Source organism: Alligator sinensis, unplaced genomic scaffold, assembly GCF_000455745.1.
Source record: "Alligator sinensis unplaced genomic scaffold, ASM45574v1 scaffold30_1, whole genome shotgun sequence".
NCBI lineage: Eukaryota > Metazoa > Chordata > Crocodylia > Alligatoridae > Alligator > Alligator sinensis.
Window position 1 is genome coordinate 2261381 of NW_005842060.1, and position 19761 is coordinate 2281141.

At 40.8% G+C, this 19761-nt stretch overlaps 1 protein-coding gene across 1 annotated transcript in view; it reads left to right on the forward strand.

Annotated features, from left to right (window-relative positions):
* CAMK4 (calcium/calmodulin dependent protein kinase IV) overlaps positions 1-19761 on the forward strand; it is a 291118-nt gene that overhangs the window by 72917 nt on the left and 198440 nt on the right. Inside the window, exon 2 of the mRNA XM_025203531.1 lies at positions 14953-15031. Coding sequence (XP_025059316.1) covers positions 14953-15031 — 79 coding nt within the window. The remainder of the gene's footprint in view (positions 1-14952; positions 15032-19761) is intronic.

The window sequence follows — 19761 nt, forward strand, 5'->3', positions numbered from 1 at the left end:
GCAGAACAATGGTTTAGTCATTTGCTGGTTTAGGTAACTTTAGAGAGGATTACCTAAAGATGTTCAAAAAACTTTTATTGACAAGAAGATCTGGAATCCTTTTCTAGAATATACTGTTACTTTCTCAGACTTATAGTTACATAAAAGAGCATGCTATCTCAAGCACTGTGCACTCTTGGCAAACCCTAGAAAATTGTAAACAGCTATATATGAACACTAATTTAATCAGATCACAGGTTTATCTGTTGGCTTTGTCAGTAAGGGCTGGATTCTGCAAAGCTCAGAGCATCCTCAGGTTTTATTGAAATTGAAGTTAAGAAAAGGAGAGGAAGAAGAGAATAAAAAGGACTGTAATATGATAGGGAGAGGGAAAATGGGAAATTGTAATAGGAGAGACATCTGAGATATATGTATACAAATGCCAACAGTATCAGAAATAAATAGAAAGTTTTTAGTCTTGATCTAAAACTAAAATATGTCTTAATTGGCATTGCAGAAACTCGGTGGGATAAAATGCAAGAAATCAATATTAGTACAGGTTTCCCTTGCTTTATGCTGGTTCTGTATGTGTGAATTTGCTCTTATGCGATGACCCTTTTTATACCAAAAATTCATGATACGCGAGGTGAATTGACTCTTATGCGATCAGTGTGAGGGAAGCTGGCAGTCAGCTCCTTTGTGCAGTGCATTGTGGGAATGATGCGCACCAAAATATAGTCTCCTGTGTGGATCTGTGCTCCTCGCTCATTGTCTGCAACACGTGTTTCTGTACTTGCCATCCCCATTATGATAGTGCCCCGTGCTTGTGTGTACTGTCTCTGTTGCTGAGTACCAAAATTGTCTTGTAAAAGTGGTAGAAATGGGTCTGGGGGTCAGTACAGTCGAGGTCTTGGAACGTATCCCTATTTGTTACATTGTAAAGTGGGTTTCCTTTATGCGAATTGGAGTTATGCGCCACTTTCCAGGAACACATGTGCAGCATAAAGTGCGGGAAACCTGTATAAACAAGCATGGCTTATTCAGAAAAGACAAGTGTTGGGGGGGGGGAATCACCATAAAATGGGTGCACAGGTCTTGAAAAACTATGCTTAGAGTAATTACCAGTGGCTTGCAATCAAAGTTCAGGCAATAAATGCAGGCCACAGTGATGTCTATGCAACAGTCTCTCCATAATCAGTTGATTGGCTTACTTAAACTAACCAAAATTGTAGTTTTTGTCTCACGCATGTAATATATTTATTGGGATATATTAAACTAGGATATACTGTATGAAAATAGTTTCTACTTTTGTGTGTCACCCCAAGAGTAAGCTAGGTGCTTTCACTTGCTTTTTTGTATTCCATCTATAAAAAAATAAAAATAATTGCAGTAAAACTGCAGCTGACTATGGCAGTCTCTTTTCAAGTTACAGTTACAGAAGAGGTTTAATAGGTCAGGTTAAGTGTTTGGCTACTCCAAATACATTACAAGTAAAAGAAATGCTGGTGTGTTGTATGAATCAGTAATTTTAACTGTGAATTTTTCATTCCAAAATCACAATGACTTTATAAAATAAGGCAAATTTATAAAATGAAGAGATGGAAGTATATAATTCACCACCCTGAAAGAATATAAAACACTCTTTTTTTCCTGTGTTTGTTTGAAAGGTATTATTTTAATCTGTCTGTGCTGCCATGTTTGATTATCCACTACTTTTCAGGTTTAGAAATTGATATCCCAACCTGAATAAAAAACTGAACTTTTAACTGTCTGTCACATAGTAAAGTTAAATCTTCCATATTGTGCCTGGAGTCCACAGGCCATGTTGGAGGGTTAGGCAACAATCAAATGAGTTTATAACAATTCCACAGCTCTGTACCCTAATCCTGAAAACACAAAAGTTCTTCGTTTTACTGTTCCACACAGTGGGGGTACTCCAAGTGTTACAGGTAAGCCTGGACACTGACATTTTCAGTGTCAGAGCCAATGTGGCAAAACCAGCTAGTAAAGAGTATCTTTTGACATCTGTTTTAGTAAAACCCCAAGTAGCCCTTAAATTGCCTGGTCTGATTTTAAAAGGATAGTCTTACTTCAGAGCACTGATGATTGCTGAAGCAAACTTCTGCCAGGAAAAAGGGAGAAGAAAAAGAAAACAAGCTTAGTACCCAATAACTAAATAATCTTGTCTGCTGTTGCTTATCCTGCCCTTTGTTGTCATGCTGCAGATCCTGCTCTCCTTAAGCCCTTTGGGAATAGCATGAGGAACAGTAAGAGGTGGTGTTGACTCACAGATACAGGCTGTTCAGGATACTTACTGGAACAACATCCTGTTTAATGTAAGAATGTGTCAAATGAGAAGAAAAGACCAAATAATCTTAAATGGGCCAGACAGGAAGATCTTGCCAAGTCCTTTAGAAGCTCTTCCAGATTCTTATTGCTTAGTTTTATTCTCTCGTACACACTCTGCTCCTTCCAGATTGAATAAATTATGAAAATGTTACCATTATTTTTCACTAATTTACCTTGAAAAAAGAAGCTGCAGCTTGTGAGATAAAAGGTACTTGACTGAGCAGAGACAATGTTAAAAACTAGTATTAACTGCTCCAATTCTTTATACTAGAGACTTCATAGTCATAGTCAAACAGATTGTAGGTGGTTGTGCTGCACATAGCTGCACCTATGTTAAATAGACAAAAAGTGCTCATATGCAATGTCCAATTGTAAGCACATCCACTCACTATTGTTTGGCTTTGATCTCTATACTTATGCGGTTTGTCCATGCAGTTTAAGTAACTGGCTTTGAAAATTTGATCCCGTATTTCTGAAGTTCCCTACTGAGGATGAAATCCTGGCTCCATTTAAGTCAGTAGGAGTTTTGCCATTGACTTCAACGGACCCACCTCCACATGCATGTCCACATGCACATTCACACTATTGCCCATTTTGGTGAAATGTGAGAACGTGAATAAAGAAATTATTGATTCTGGCAGAGAACTGGAGAATCATTTAAAGGAACCCCCTGCCCCCCAGTCATTTAATTGAATCACAGTTTACTAGTTTCCTGCTATGTGAGAGCTCCTCAGTGAGACTTGTCCCGAAGGACAAGGTTGCAGCAGCTTGCTTAAGTTTTTCAGACTTGATGGGAAAAAAACTGTTTACCACCATATGTTCATGCATTATTGGAGAAATTTAGATATTTTTATGCATAATTTGCCTGAGTTATTTAAAAGGAGTTAAGGAAAGCAGGAAAAAAGTTACAGAACTGCCTGTTCTGGAGCACTTGCTCTTACAGTACTGCATAGCACCAGTGCTTTACCTCCCAGCTAAGTTTTCCATTACCAGCATTCTTACTTTGAGCCCTAATTAGAAGCTAATTTGATGAATCAGAAATAGAATGAGCGTAGTAACTTTTGTTGCTGTCAGGTAGTACAATCTGAAATATACTCTAGTCCATATTCTGCCTCCTCAGTCTCCAGTCCTATTTTTCTATGATTTTATGAAAATAAGCCATATTTAACCCCCAAGTGGGTATGTACCACAGGGTAATTTATTTCCTAATAATGAAAATCTGTATCTCTACAGTCATTCCTCAGCTGGGTTCTTAAAGATACTAGAATGAATATTAGAATTTTCAGTTCACAGAAAGAGCTTCATATACTTACGTCTACAGCTCTCACTACTTGGGCCTTTCAAAGTTTCAGCAGCAACAATCTAGTCCTTGTCTTGTTGGGTTCTTAGAACCGTTGGTGACACGTAGGGGGTCTACGCAGGTGCACATGCACCCCCTGAGCGTGGTGGTGCACCCCCTATGAAAAGGCGCCACCAACACTGCCAGTGGTGCCTGCAGATGGTCGCTGCTTGCCAACCCCCACCCTCACCGCCAACACCGCTGGCAGTGTCTATGGGTGGTCCGCGATCGGTGCTGGCCGCTGCCAACACTGCTGGCAGCATCTGCATGTCGGCATTCGCCAGCCCCCACCCCAGACAGTGCTGTGGCAGCCTATGGGAGCTCCCCGCTTGTCGCCACCATGCTCCCGCAGCCAACAGCACTGCCGCCACCTGCAGAAACTCTCTGTGCCCCCCCACAGCCTCCGGGGGCACATGATGTTCATCCACTGTCCAAAATCAACATTTGGTGTACCAGCAGTAGGGAGGATGCTACTGCTGTAACGCTCCTGGGTTTTTCAGTAATAGTCTAACAATTTGACCGAGGTCTCAGATTATTGGTTACTCTAGAACCTGTGGACCTAAAAGCATTGACGAACCTTTAATTGTTTTAATAAAAAATATTCCCTGAAAAGTAGTGTAGTCATTTTCATTGTATAGGGGAATACTGCTTCTAAAAATGCAATCCAATAAAAGAATGCCTTTTAGAAACGTCTGTGACTTCCTCTCCATGTGCCCTCAAGGACACCTCTTGTCTTTATCTATGGTTCAGTGAAAAACCTGAGCATCTAGTTTGGGTTTTTTTATTTTAGTATGACGTTGTCTTTGCAGGCCAGACCAGATGAGAACAGACTTTTTAAGTTGGCCTGTCAGGTCTGGTGGTAAAATATCAGTATGGAAGCTAAAAGTCATAGAATTAAAATCTGAAAGATTATTAATTTTTCTTTTGTCTCAAAATCAAACCAGGCAAAACTCTTAAAAATAATAGAAATGGGTTTCTGTTCCATGTACTGCAAGTATTCTTCCATTTCCCGTGCTACCTTGGTCAAAGTATATTTATAAGATATAAAATACAAGCATTCAAGCATATCCCTCCACAAAGAATCAACTGTCTAAGTCTGCTTTTATCCTTCTAACTTTTGCAGATTACGGAAGTTTCTGCTTTTTATATATCCATATTATAATGAAGGGGAAAAAAAACCTTCTGTAGTACAAAAGTTTGTAAAAAATATGTATATATGTAACAAATGTAATTGGTATTAGGCTTTAGACTTCAGTGCAGAGAGATTTTTTTTCTAGAAGAAGCTTTTGTGGTCCTGGAAAGTTATTCTCAAGAATCAGAATTAAACAAAATGCTAAAGTATTATAGAAAATAGTTACTATTCAAAAGAATAATAATAGAATACTGCTGTACTTCTCCCTGGTTTAGATATGCTTCAGAGCCTTTCTTATGCTTCTTATGCTTCCTTTAAAAAATTACAGAATTAAATTTTAAAAATTATTTGCAAATATGTTCAGGGAACTTGAGTTCATGTAGATTGCCTTTTCTTAAGAATTTAGATTATTCAAAATTCACACGGATAATAGAAATTAAGGAAATAATAACTTGAAGTCTGTAATGGTTCTAATGTAGTTGTCATAGATGTTAGCAGTTTTGCATTAAAACTAGTAGTACACTTTATTTGGAAAAATGAGAACAAGTCAGATAGATATAAAGCCAATTATTTTGACATCCCTTTATTTTGTGTGGCTATTCTGTTTTTTACTATTGTTGTAAACTGCAGAAACTTTCCATATCTTATTATGGAAATCCAAAAAACTTGAGTTTACTCTGTAGCTGCACTTATGACAGCACAGATTAATATGACTGCATAATGTAGGCAAGTTAAATACACAAGCTTTTCTTCAGAGCATTCACTCGTTTACCTTATTGGATGAGGATATTCCAGTTTGCGTAAACATGCTTTGATTAAATGAAGTCAAGTGGATTTTATTTTTTGTAAAGAATTTCAATCTGAAAGTTGTTTTCCAAATAAAATTTAGATAAGATTACATGTAAAATGTATTTGTACTGGGTTCAATTGAAATTCATGAGCATTGAACATTACATGAACATACTTTCTTACTTCGTGAAACAATGTAGTTTTTCCTTGCACTAGCATTGACTTCCTCAAATGTTTTGTAAAGGAACTGTGTCTCTACCCTGTTGGCCTTCTCTATCTATAATGACCAAGTGAATGATCTGGTTACATTCCAAGTTCCTTCAGTTAAACGTCGCAGGAGGAGAAAACTTTTCTTGATGAATACAGCTCAAACTGTGTGCCCTCATGCCTTGAACCTTTCATTTGCTTCTATAGAACTGGCCTCATCCTTCATTCTGAAGACTATTTTTTTTTCTCTTTCTCCTCCTTTTCCATTTGCAAATTCTACTTACCTCTAGCACCTTCTTAAAATTTCTTATGGCTGCCACTGTCTGTGTTCTGTGCTGAAATCCTTATCCTTGATTTACATGTGCCTGAATACTCAAGTGCCTTCTCTATAGCCTTCCAAAGTCTTGAATTTCCAACATCAGCAGAATGTTGCTGCCTTGCCTTCTTATGCATGTAAAAAAGTAAAACCACATTGCATTTTGATAAGAGACCTCCATTTCACCTAATGTATCTTATTTTATCTTAGATAGGTAACTAATATCTCTAATTAAATGTGTATATTACACTTATCAGCTCTAATGGATGAGTAACTTGTAAGTCTTAAAGTGCAAGTATCATACACCTTAAAATCCATCCTTTCTGGTCCTTATTCATTTCAGTATCCAGTAGTTCCTAGTATACCATTATTTTTAACATGCTCTATTGGCTTAGTCCAGGGCTCTTCAACCCTTCCCTTTTCTCATGCAGTATTGTCCTTCATCTGGTTTTTCATCTAGATTATTCCCCACTGATATAAGAGCTGATCTAATTATTTAGAATATCCTTCCTTATCTGTAGAGATTTTGTTCATGGAAATTTAGATCTGAGCAGAAATCATCTCTCCATTGCATATAACTCCTAATTTTGCTAGTTTTCTCTTTTAGCACTAGTTAACTTGATAAATGTATTATTTGATTTTGAATAGTATATGAAAAATAACAAGTAAATTAATGTCTTCTTGTATTGAATTGAACCACCTTGGAGCAGCTGAGAAAGATTGTGTATCATTGAATTGTCTACATTTATTGAATAATAGTTATAGGATATGCTTTATTACATTGAAGCAAACTATATTAAGTGAATATTGGGGTTGTAAAGACAGGGAGTCAGAAGACAGAAAATGCTTAATCCAGAGGGGCTACAGGTCTGTTACTTCCCCAATTTTATATAGCCAGATTTATGGACTAAATACAGTCAGTCAGAAAGTCTGAGGCTGAATCAATGCAATATTCACAGATTAATCTAAGATGCATAGACTGCATTGATAAGCAAGTGAACAGACATTCACTTTTGATGCAGAAATGTGGCCACATGCCTGCAGTGGCCCAGGCCAGAACCCAGGGGGTGCTAGAGCATGCTTCCCTGCTCAGCTGGAGCAGAAAGCTTGGGGCCAAGACTAGCCTGCACCGCCCTGGGATTTGCAGGATAGATGCAAAGCATCCTGGGATGCTGAGGGACTGTGAGTTAAACTTGAATCTGAGGAGGATCTGGGACAGAAGTTCAATAAACTGATTTAACCTAAATCAATTAAGTCTGATGCTACATCCATACAGGTTTATCTTTAACCGGTTTTGGCCATTTTGAAAGCGGTTTATATGCATTGAACTTTTGTTATGTTACAGATTTTAAACAGTTTCTGATCACTTATACTGGTTTATGTATAATTTCTGTCCCTATCCTGAACTCAAGCCATTTTCAGTTTTAGAATTTATTGATTTATTTTCTGATGTCTGCCTAGATGGTGGTTGTCACACAGCCTTGATTGATCACCTTTCTGAGTCAGCATTAAAATATAATCTTGAACCCAGTGTTAGATACACGGAGCATGTCTACCCATGCAATTAATGCACCTGAATTTTCTGCATAAAAAATTCAGGCACATTAAACTGTGCCCCAGCATGCATCTGAATGTGTGCCAGTTGGGAGCAAATTTGTTCCTGACAGGAGCATTTCAGTCCAGGGCTGCTTCTGCCCTGCTCTGCCCCCTGCAGCAGCCAGGGGGAGCTCCAGGTTCCCCAGGGTGCCAGCCCCAGTCTGACAGGGGGCACAGGGGCTGGTCCCAGTCTCCACGGGACAGGGGAGAGCTGTCATGGCTGCCGGGCAGCTGCCTCCCAGCCACATGGGGAGTTTATAGATGTGCTTGGGAATGCAGGGTGTGATAATTAGAGCGGCTCTAAGAACCACTTTAATTAAAGCACCCAGAGTGTCATGTGTATCAGTGTCCCTATGCTGAAAAATTGTGGTGGGGGTGCTTTAATTAAAGCTTGTTGAATGAGCTTTAGTTAAAGTTCCCCCGCCACCATTTTTCAGGACCATTTTCCAGCTGATGCACATGATGCTGGAGTCTGCTGGAGTATGGTAATTACTACACTCCAGCAGACTTGATTAATCAATTAATCGAATGTGCTCTGATGCATTGTAACTGCAGAACATCAAAGCAGCCTCTCTGCATGTGTATAGGCACCCATGGAGACTGGGACCTGTCCATCCCAATCTCCATGTGGCTAGGAGGCAGCTGCCTGGCAGTCGGGACAGCTCTCCCCATCCTGCCAAGATTGGGATGGGTCCTGATCTCCACATGGCTAGCAGGCAAGAACTATTTCGAATGAAATTGCAACATATAGCACATATGCAAAGAATCAATGATCTAATTTTCCCTCCGATATCATTTCTAACATTTATGTTGTAGTTCAAAAAAAGAGCAATCTTTTAGACTGACATCTGAATATTAAATTTCCCTATTTGTCAAATACATTACAATTGCAGTAAAATATATCTCAGCAGTAGATCTGAGAACCCATTTTCTAACTACTTATCCATATTCATCCTGAGCAAGTAATGATGCTTCCCACAAGTTGTCCTTGTTCTTAATGCAATCAATGTATTGTATAAGAGCAAGTGTTTTATTTAGATGTCATTTATGATTGAGTGGCATTAGGTAAGAGTAATATAATATTTTTAGGCTTTTGTACTTGTTCAAAAGTTGGATATTTCTGTAGAAATTCCTGTGTTTAGTGAAGTAAGATTTAATTTATAGAAAAAAACCCACTTATTTTTATAGTACGTATTTGTTCTTCTTAAAATAAATCTTGCTTAGAAACATTAACCTGCTTTCCTGGCAGCTATATAGTGCTAAAAGAAATTGCTGGTATTTTCCACAAAGTAGAAATTCTCACCCTCTCTTTTTACCTTGCCAAATTGCTTGCATTTTCTCTTACACATCCTCTTTACATTGTTCCAACAACTTTAATTAAGTTGTGCTTGGAATTCAGTCAGTTTCTATGACTCTAAGGTGAGAGATTTGGAAGAAAAATACAAAGCTGTGAGTTCTTCTAAAGCCAGTCTGTGAACAAAAAATTATTTTCTAACTATTAAGACATTAGAGCTGAGCAGGAAACTTTTTCCAGCCCATGAAATCATCTGAGATTGCCAAATTGTTTGTGTTCCTCACTGGGGTAAACCAAAACTTTTCAAAGCCAGAAGAGGGGGCAATGAGTACTTATTTAGCTCAGGTTAGCCCAATGGGTAAGTTACTCACTTGAGTAGAGGGACGACCTAGGTTCAAGTCCAGACATAGACTGGTGCACCAGTTATGTCTTAGCTGAGCATCCTTTTGAGTATTTTTTGTATGAGGTTCTTTTCAGTTAAACTGTTCTACTCTGTATAAATTAAAAAATATTCATTGGCATGGGGACTTGAACTTGCATCTCCCACATTTCAAATGGGTGTCTTAGCCAGTGGATTATAGAGAGTCTCTTTCTCTGATCCTCTCTCACACACTCTCATTTTTACTGTACTTTCTATGCTTGCCAGAATGGACAAATACACTCCTGCAAAAAGTTTCAGTTTCTACAAATCGCTTTTTTCTGACAAAATAATGTTTAGTTGGAAAATTCCCAATAATCTCTTTTTTTAAAAAGTACCATTTATAACTGAATTTCCTCGCTGAAAAATTCAGGATGAGGGCAGAACTTATAATGATTACACAGTCTCAGACCTGTTCAGGCACAGGTGAGCTTCTCCACCACCTCAGTTTTCCACCACCTTGTGTTGACTGAGAGTCTAATTATGCAAAAGGCATCTGAGGCTTTCCAAACCATACAGATTCAGGAAAGTTGCATCTGCTGCTTCAGCAGCAGGCTAATTTATCCATGACTGCCCTGCTGCAGAAAGCCAAAATAAATAAAGCAAGTTTACTTCTTGCATGTGATTGGAGGACTGCATAGGGCACTAAAGACTTCATGAAAATAAGCATCCATCTCCCACACCATGCTTCTCCATTTTTTCTAAACTTCTCTCTACATTCTGTACATCCAAAGCAGTAAGGATGAATTCAGAGAGAGTGCATTTAATTTAAAAGAAAAAAACAACAAAGGCAAGGAAGGCATTTTCTCATTATCATCACCAAATCAGGAAGGGGTAGGCTTTTGTTCTGCTAGCAATTAACCTTTGAGCTCCCCTATGTCTATCAGGTTAATTCCAGAACCTGCCTTTGCTCACATTTCTGACGCTTATTTCTGAAGTAGAGGGTGAAGGATTTGCTAGTTAGTCCTTTTCTTTCTGGCAGAACAGAACTTTCAGTTGTCTGACATATCATCACTTAGGAGAAAACATAGCCTTCAGATTAGGACTCTACAGGATACAGTGGATGTGTCTACACAGGCAATTGATGCAGGAGCAATTTACTCACATGAGTAAACTACTCATGAATAAATGCTCCTGGGCAGGTATCTACACATGCAGGGAAGTGGGAGCAGATTTGCTGCTAATAGCAGCAAACTTCTTCTGTTTCCTGAGGCCCTGCAGTGGGCCCCTGCCACCACCACAGGGAGCTCTAGGCTCCCCCTGGGTGCTAGCCCAGGTGCTGGTTGGGAGCACTGGGCCAGGAGACAACTGTCTCCTGGCCAGGGATGGGACATCATACCCTGCCCCTGGGGACTGCTAAGGCAGGGTACAGTGTCCCCCTGCCCCAGCAGCAGGGAGCTCCTGGCCATGGCTGCCCAGCCAGGGGCAGGGGACTTGGAAAGAGCTGCAGGGGAGGGGAAGGTCTCAGCCGTCTGCCTTCATCCGCCAGTGGACACCTAGCAGTTAGCTGTCTGCCAGCTGCCCCCCAGGTGAATTGGGGCAGGTGTCACAGTCCAGCTGGGCACTGTGAGTGTATCAATTTTATCACAGGTCAACTGGGATGTTTAATTCAGTTTCAGATCAAGGAGGCAAAGTTAGGAGTGAAATAAAGGCAAATTTATTATAGCTTACACACACAACAGTTAACAGAAAGATAAATGTGATAAGCAGATAATGCAGTATTAAAGAGCTAATAGTAAATAATAATAACAGATAATAACAACAGATAGATCAATTCTGTCGCAGGCCAACTGGGCACTGCAAGGGTATTAGCCACTAGGCTGTTCAAAACAACAGACAGACAGACATGGGTTGGCAACTTATCGATAGTCCCTCCAGGCCAGGTACGCATCAAGTCATTCCAGCAAAGTCAGGTGTCCCCAATTGACGCTGTCAGAGGGGTTACCGGGGAAGATCCCTTGATCAGGATCCAATCCTCACTCACACTGGGAGTTCAGGGTCTGGGCGTGGAACAGCTGTGACCGTTCTGTTCTCTCCTTCCTGCTAGTCACCTGACGCATGCACTTTATATACCTAGTCTTATGCTAATCTATTGGCTTTAGAGCCACTCACAATGGTACCCTATAGCTGTTACCCTGTGGATTGAAATGTGTTAATAATTATCATAAAAGTTTCTACCCAAACTCGGGTTTATCCAATAAGCAAATTATGATGCAGCACCTTTAGGTTTGAAATTGACATTGCTCCGCCTAAGCCCCAACCCCGTTTAGGTTTCATTTGAATATGCTTTCTTGGGACGTGCTTTCCTGGAATGTGTTGGGTGTGCCAGGCAGTTGGATCCAGTTTTTTATCACTAAAGTTGAACCCTGAGCAGAAACCATTAGGTCAGCTAATCTCACAGCTACCGCTTTACCTATGGGGCCCAGTCAGTTTCACAAACAGTTAATTTATCATTTTGGTTAAATTTATGATAGACAAGTTACATTTGCGGTTTACAAACTTACAAGCTTTATATTAACTATATTACCTGTTTAAGCAAAATACCAAATGCCTCCAAAAAGCACATATTTGTTGCTTATTAATCCCTCTGGTTCTGGCCGTTACAGGCAGGGGGCTAGGGCCTACCCCATCCCTGCAGATCTTTCCAAACCCTGTGCCTCAATCATCTCATCTGGGCATGGGGCTGGGACCTGCCTCTAACTGGGATAGTTCCCAGCCTCTGCTTTGCAGTAGCAGGGTAGATGCTGGAGTGCCTGTACCCTGCTTAGCTCTGCAATCCCCGTCCTGTTCCCCACCCAGATCTGCAGTCATGGGACTGGGCAGGGAACAGGCTCCCCAGCCCCCACCAGCAGGGAGCTCCCAGCACCAACTCTGTGACCACGGAACCAGTGCTGGGAGATCTCCTAGATGCGTATTGCCCAGCACTGGCCCCAAGGTTGCAGAGCTGGTGCTGGGAAATAAGGATCTCCCAGCCCCACACTCCCCAATCACAATGGCAAAGCAGGGGCTGGGGGATAAAGATCTCTCAGCCCCCACTCCTCGATCACAGTCTTGGAGTGGTGGGCTTGGAGTTTCCTGCCATCAGGGCAGGGGAACATAGTCCACTACCCAGGCTCTGGTGGCAGAGCCTGCCCCAGCAGCAGGCAGCTTCTGGGAGCAGGAAGCAATCTTCCACTTTCTGGTAGCCAGCTGCCTGGGAGCAGATTTGCTCCTAGTCAGGCACCTGCATGAGCACTACGGCACAGTAAGTCACAAATAAATTTGATTCTTGCATTTGCAGGTAGTAAATTTACTCATGATTAGTGAGGTTTACTGTGCAGTAAGTGTGTGCATGTGTAGACACACACTTACTGCATAGTAAACTACACTACTGCACAGTAAAGCATCTCATGTAGATGCACCAATTGTTTATGCTCTTTACAACATTTATACTACATCAGCCTGCTCTCAGGACTGATGCCATGAAAATGCACCTCATCCATCCACTCCCACTCTGCCCATGCAGCATACTGAAAAATGTCATGTGGCTTCCATTAGAACAGTACTGGCTATGCCCAGTACCACTCAAATTAACACTCTTGAGCCTGAGAGCAGCCAAAAACTGGTCTTGCTAAAAAGTGGCTACATGACTTTTTTTTCCCTTGGCATTCAGTGTATTCAGAGGGAAGTGAATGGGCAGAGTGAGCTTTTTGGATGGCTCTAACTAGCATGGTTTAACATACTATAGACATGTCCTCCCAGTACTTTTCTGAGCTTGTTTCCAGGATGTTGCTGCCTCTTTTGCAGTCTTATCTGAATGTGTTTATATTATTTATTTTAGAGGGTTTACGGTCTACTTTACAAGAGCATATAAAGGTTAATTAGCTAAATGTTTATATATTACTTTGAATATGTAAATCAATATACAGTGATGATTTGCATTTGTAAGGGAACATCCCCATGTAGTAATATTGAAGACATTAGTGTCATAATAATATATCCATATATATATATATCTTGTACTTAAAAGGTTTTGGATTTTTTTTAACTTTGGATATTTTTTCTGCTTTTTAAATAAGAGTCATTACAGTTGCTTAGTGAGAAATGGTCATTACATTCATTTAATGATTCTGAATTTGTTTGAAGCTTTAGGTACTTTCCCATGTTTATCAATATACTATGTATCATAAAGGACAAATAAATCACTTTAGCATGCAAAAGAAATAAAATATTCTCCATTTGTGTAGAATCTTGCTATGGGCATATCTTTTAAGATTCAGTGGCTCTATCTATAGCTTATCTGAACTGACCTCTTCCTATGCACGAGCCTTTGTAGAGTGTATCTTCTAATTCAAGAATAAGATGTTGAATTCAATGGTGTTCACTTACATAGTGACAGAGTAAGTCACTATGTCCCTCCACTGCAGGAATTACTAGTATAATTGAACAGTATGTGTTATGCAGGAGGATCATAATGGATTTTTCTTGCTTTAACTTTTATGAGCCTATCAAAACTATTGAGTCTTTAAACTTTGTAATGAAAATGTCATGAGACAAAGACTTCCTTGTTAAATTTCAAGTACAACCTATCTCCAGCCAGAGCAAAAATGCCAGGAAAATAATACAGTCAATCCCTGCTTAACGCTGTTTTGCTTAGTGCTATTTTGCTATAATGCTCATTTTAAATAGGTACCTGCTTTCACTTAGCACTCAGTGAGTTTCGCTATAATGCTTGCAGTCACAATCTTGGGTCATTAAAAACAATTGCGGTCACCATCTTGGGTCTTCAAATACTTTTGGTTTTGCTTAACTCTCATTTCACTTATCACTTGGCTTTCCAGGAACCAGTTAAGAGCACTAAGTGGGGGTTGCCTGTATTGGTGATCAGTATTTTGCTACTTCTCTTTCTAAAATTTGGGGGCACTGGGAAATTCAAAGCCATATAAGAAAAGTAACGGAATAAAAAATTATCTGAATGCACTGACAGGGGTGTCAAAGATCTTTCCTGTGTTTGACCATAGAATACAATGCAGTTCCTTTCTTAGTTAGGAACATTACTTAATCTGAGCAAATTATTGCTGTCCTGACCTGATGTGTTCAAGTAAGGCCATGGATAAGCAATACATTTGTGCTGGGGAAAAATGCCTTTTTCCTGGCACAAAAAAGCATACACACAGCATTCAAGCAGTTTGTAGTAGAAAAACCCTAGTGAGTTCACCACAAACTGTTCGCTCTTTAAATAACAGCTTCAGTTTTCTAGCACCACGTATAATGCCTGTTCAGTTATATGTGGCCCAGTCGGGGCCTCTTGGACCGCTTGTATCCCATAGTCTTCCACTCTACCTCCTCCCAACCCAAAGCAGAGGGAGAGTGGCTAGCTCCCTTATAGCCTACCCAGCGGTGCACAGCCTATAGTTGCTCTTTTGCAGTAGCTGCTTTAGCAGCACTAGGACTCGACCCATTAGAAGTTATCCATAAGTGATCTAACTAGACAAGATTGTTCACTGATATATTCAGTAGGCTTGAATCTAAAACCAATCTTTCTTTCATTTAGGGGTGCTACATCCATTGTCTACAGATGCAGGCAGAAAGGAACCCAGAAGCCCTATGCTGTCAAAATGTTGAAGAAAACTGTAAGTTTGTATTTTGTACTTGTTTTTTGACAAACTAAATTAGTTCTTCAATGATTGTGGGAGGCGTCAGTTAATCAAAATCAGGGGGCAGGGGGGCAGTGAGTTGCAGCTGAGTGAAATGTTTTGGAATTTTTTTTTCTGAAAAATGCAAATTTAGATCAATCAAAATATTTTAGGAATTTGTGTCAATTTTTGACAAATTGTTCTGTAAAGAAAAAACCTTCGTGTGTGCCATCTCTTTCAGAAATCTTTTAATTTCAGTATTTTGAGATAAAGTGTTTTGATTTTTCTTTTAGGGATTTACTCCTGTTTTACTAAAAAAAAAACTTTTAAAGAAGTTCAACTGAAACTAAACAGTTCATCTGCCCTGCTTTTTTTTTTAAGGACAGCAAATGAACTAAAAAGACAATTATTCACATAGCTCTGCCTGGAATACTTCTATGAGGTGCCTGTAAGCCTGTTGTGAAGTGGATCATGAAAAATATGGGCAGAGCTTACAAAAGGGAGACTAGTAGGAGCTCAAAGAAAGGAAGAAAATGGTGTGAGGCCAAGAGGAGGACAAAGAAATTCTTGACTGGAGAAACAGAAAAAGCTGAAGGAAGACTGGCTGATAAGAGTGCATGGGCATGAGCACTATTTATTAATTACTTTTATTAATATTCTTCCATAAAGTTCATGAGTGTATGTGTAGCAGCTGCATGGGTGTAAAGATGTCTAAATTAAGTGATGTATCAGTGCAAAATATAATGGACAGGTCCACAACCCATAAAAAGTTGGCACTAACTTACCATATCTGAAAATGAGTGAGAGATTAAGCTGGCATAGATATCTAACTAGTGGTGCTTCTTCTAAATGTATTTGGCATATTGGCAGGGAACTAAAGGTAGTATGTGAAGAGCTAGCATTGCTTCTGCCTGTGCTGTAGAAAAGAGAAAACTTTGGTTTTGATTTCTAACAATGCAATTCCTTACACTCAAACAGTCCCTTAACATTTTTAAAATAAATAATTCCTTATTTAAGTTGTATATGATTTTTACTTTGAAATTCATGAAGAAAAATTGTATGATTTTTTTAGTATCATTTTGTCAAGAGGCAGGTTAATATTATGTACCATCTACTTGTGACTACTAGTAGGCTCAGATTTGCATATTGTACCAGGTACTCAGTGTTGAATTATTTTTAAAGGTAAAATTTGAGGAAGAAATAACAAAAGGGTGAATTGAAGAGTATGATTACATAAATCTGTGCACGGCAGTGATGGCTAGATTACAGTGCAGCCTTGATTATCTGAATATTATGGTTAGCACTTAAGTCAAGCTTATGTAACTGAGGGAATTTTCAATGTTATTAATAGAGTTTAAAGACACGATTCTGTAACTAAGAACAGGTGGTGAATGTTTAGCATCTCCAGTAATATAATCTGATGACTGTACCTAGGGTTGGGAGCCAGGTGATCCTCAGTTCCATTCCTGGCTCTTCTACTGGTTCCTGTATTCCATGGATCTATTTGCTTAGGACCACATCCATCTTAGTTTTGTAGGCACCTCCAGCTTAGGCTTCAGCATACCTAAAAATAAGTGCCTTACCCCAGGAGGTTAGGCAGCTAGGGTGTCTGTACAATGAATGAGTATAGTAGGCCCTTCAAAAAGCAATTCATAGCCCTTTAGCAGTAAGCAAGGACATACTTAGAACTTCCTAATAGAAAACAGGGGTGTTTATGAAGTATTCCTCATCTTGAAGCTTAGGCACTCAATTCGGGGATGCAGATTAGGGCTAGGGACAGACATTACACATACACCAGTTTAAGTGATCAGAAACTGGTTTAAACCTGTAACAGAACCGATGTTCAGTGCACATAAACCAGTATGAAAATAGCTGAAACCGGTTTGAAATAAACCTGCTTCAGTATAGTATCAGACTTAACTGATTTGGGTCAAACTGCTTTATGCAATGTCTGTCCCAGACCCCTTGCTGGTTTAAGTTAAACCAGACTTCCCCAGCATCCTGGCATGCTCTCTGGGCTGGGCAGGGCTTTCTGCTCCAGAGACCTGGGCTGGCCCCTCCCCCCTGCTCCCTGGCTGGAGCTCTGGCAGAGACTGCAGGCTGCTTCCTCTATCTCCCTCACCACTCCCTGCTAAGCAGGGATCCCTTGTCCCCTCTGCTTTACAGACACCTCTTAGCATTAGCTAGCAGACCACATACTTGCTACTGTCCATGCTGTGGCAGATGGGACAAAGGCAGAATCAACAGGTAGTTGGTAATGTCTCTCTGTTGTTGTCTTAATGATGGGATAAACACTGAGTTAGGAGTGATAAACATTGTGTTATCAATTCCTTGCTGGGCTGGTCAGAAGGGGAGTTGAACCCCTCCATAATCTGAGTGTCCTGTCCTGGCCACACACCCTCAGCTCAGCATTATGGAAGGAAAGGGAGGGGTGCTGTAACGCCCTCCCTGGCTTCTAGCCTGAGCCCCTGGAGGCATGTGCCTCCATGTCTGGGATGTCTGTGCAGCTACAAACTGATTTAGCCTAGACAGGTTAAACTAACCTGCAAAGATTGAATCAATTCAGGCTGAGGCTTTTTGAATGTCTGTCCCTGGCCCTGATGCCTATCTCCATTCAGGATACAAAGCCATTTCCTCATCCTATGAGGGATGGTGCATAAGGTTTCTTTAGCGGGTCTGGCTCTTCTGCTCTGGATCATACTGATTACCAAATTTGGGGGCAGGAAGACATTTTTCTCTTGGGTCAGATTGGCACAGACTGGGGGGATGAGTGGGTGTTTTCCTGGGTAAACAGTTATTTTTTTGGGATCTTATGAGCATATTCAACTACTGCACTGCTCTCATTACAGTGACAAGACATTGGCAGTGCCCTCATCTGCCCTGTTTTTAATTATACTGTGTTAGAGTGATGTTGGGGTACTTAGTGTTGTGCATGGTGGTTGTGTATGAGGGCTTGAAGTGACAGTTTAGGAGATTCCTGCCATAAATGATTGCCTTAAAATGTAAGAGACTGGAATTGAGGGGCAAAGAAACCTTACCAGCCCTATGTTCCTATGTTTCTAACTGCATCCAAGGATACAAAAATAATAGGACCAGAAGGAGAGCAAGCAGTAGGGAAATGTGTCTATAGCCAGTGACAAAGGGTTCCTGAGTTATAGTCTCAGCTGCCAGGATTGATTATATGTTTTATATTAGACAGTCATTGGCCAAGAAACAGAGAAATAACCCCAATAGCAAGGCGCATAACTCCCTCCTCCTAGGATTACACTTCCTCTTGCTTGCTTTCCTTCTGGCCCTGTTACTGTTATATTCCTTTATGCCAAGAGTATCAAACATATGGTGTGCAGGCCAGATCGAGCTCACAAAGCTATTCCCTGTAGCCCACAGAGCTCCTGGAAGACTAGGACATTCAAAAGCGTGGCTAGCAGGAGGCAGAGTCTTCTGCATCATCCAGGGCTTCGGGGCTCCACTGGGCATACTCGTTGGCAGCAGGGAGTTGAACATGGCCTGTGCCAACACAACCCCAATCACCCTGTGACCACTTGGCCTATCACCATTTGCTCCACTACCACTTGGCCCACTGCTTGTATCATTGGCTTTGTTGCTGGCCCCTCCACTCTTGCTACCATCAAATGCCCTATCTCTGTCTAAAACTAGCAAAAATTAAGATTTTCACACAGCATGTAATTAAAGTGTGGAACTCATTGCCACCAGATGTTGTAGAAGCTGATGGTTTAACCCTCCTGGGAATGTAGGCAAAGTTTGGTGCTTCCCTAACTCTACCCTGGATCACAGTACAGCTAAAGGGGAAATCAGGCACCAATTGCCTGAACTAGGACCTCTCAGTGTATTTATGGAAGTTTTATTTTACATACCTATAGGGGTTTTGTAGCTGTATCGATTTACAGAGGGGTTTTTTTGCGATTTAGATGATAAAATTCTTCTTAACTCCCTTTTGGGCTCTTAGCTTGCCAGTCTGGATCTGAGCCATAACCTTTTTCTCTAACTTCTGCCATCTGTCAAATGGGGTGATGCTATTTATTCACTTAACTTCCAGGACTGTTTGAAGGAATAACCTGTTAATGTCTCCACAGTTCATTCAACTAAACTTATAATAACCTTAAATAATGCTAACTATTCTGAAAATCTTGGGACACCTACATAGAGTTCTCAAGTAGGCTGCCCAATCAATGAGGCATCCAAGTATAGTAGATACTTGAAAAATGTTGATCTTAATTATAGGTTCCCCAACTATGAACATGTTTCCTGCTATAGAAGGATGTTGTGAAGATCATAGAAAATTAGGGTTGGAAGAGATCTCAGGGGGTCATCTATTCCAAACCCCTGCTCAAAGCAGAACCTTACCCAACCACATCATCCCAGCCAGGGCTTTGTCAAGCTAGGCCTAAAAACCTCCAAGGATGGAGATTCTACCACCTCTGGCCACCTCCCTGTCTCCCCTCTCTCCCAGTGGCACAGGGACCCCAGCCAGGGTCTGCCTGGCTTTCTCCACTGATGACCACTTGCACAGCAGGGAGCATGGCCAGAGCTGGCCTGGGCAGTGCCAGGCTGCTGGCTGGGCTGGCTTTGGCTACCCCCCCCTGCCATGAGAGCGGCCAGCAGAGGGGAAAGCCAGGCAGTCCTGGGCTGGGGTCTTATGTAGGTGGGAGAAGGGAGGCAGGAGGGTTTAATCCATCTGCCTCCCCCTGAGCCTGCTGCCCCCACAC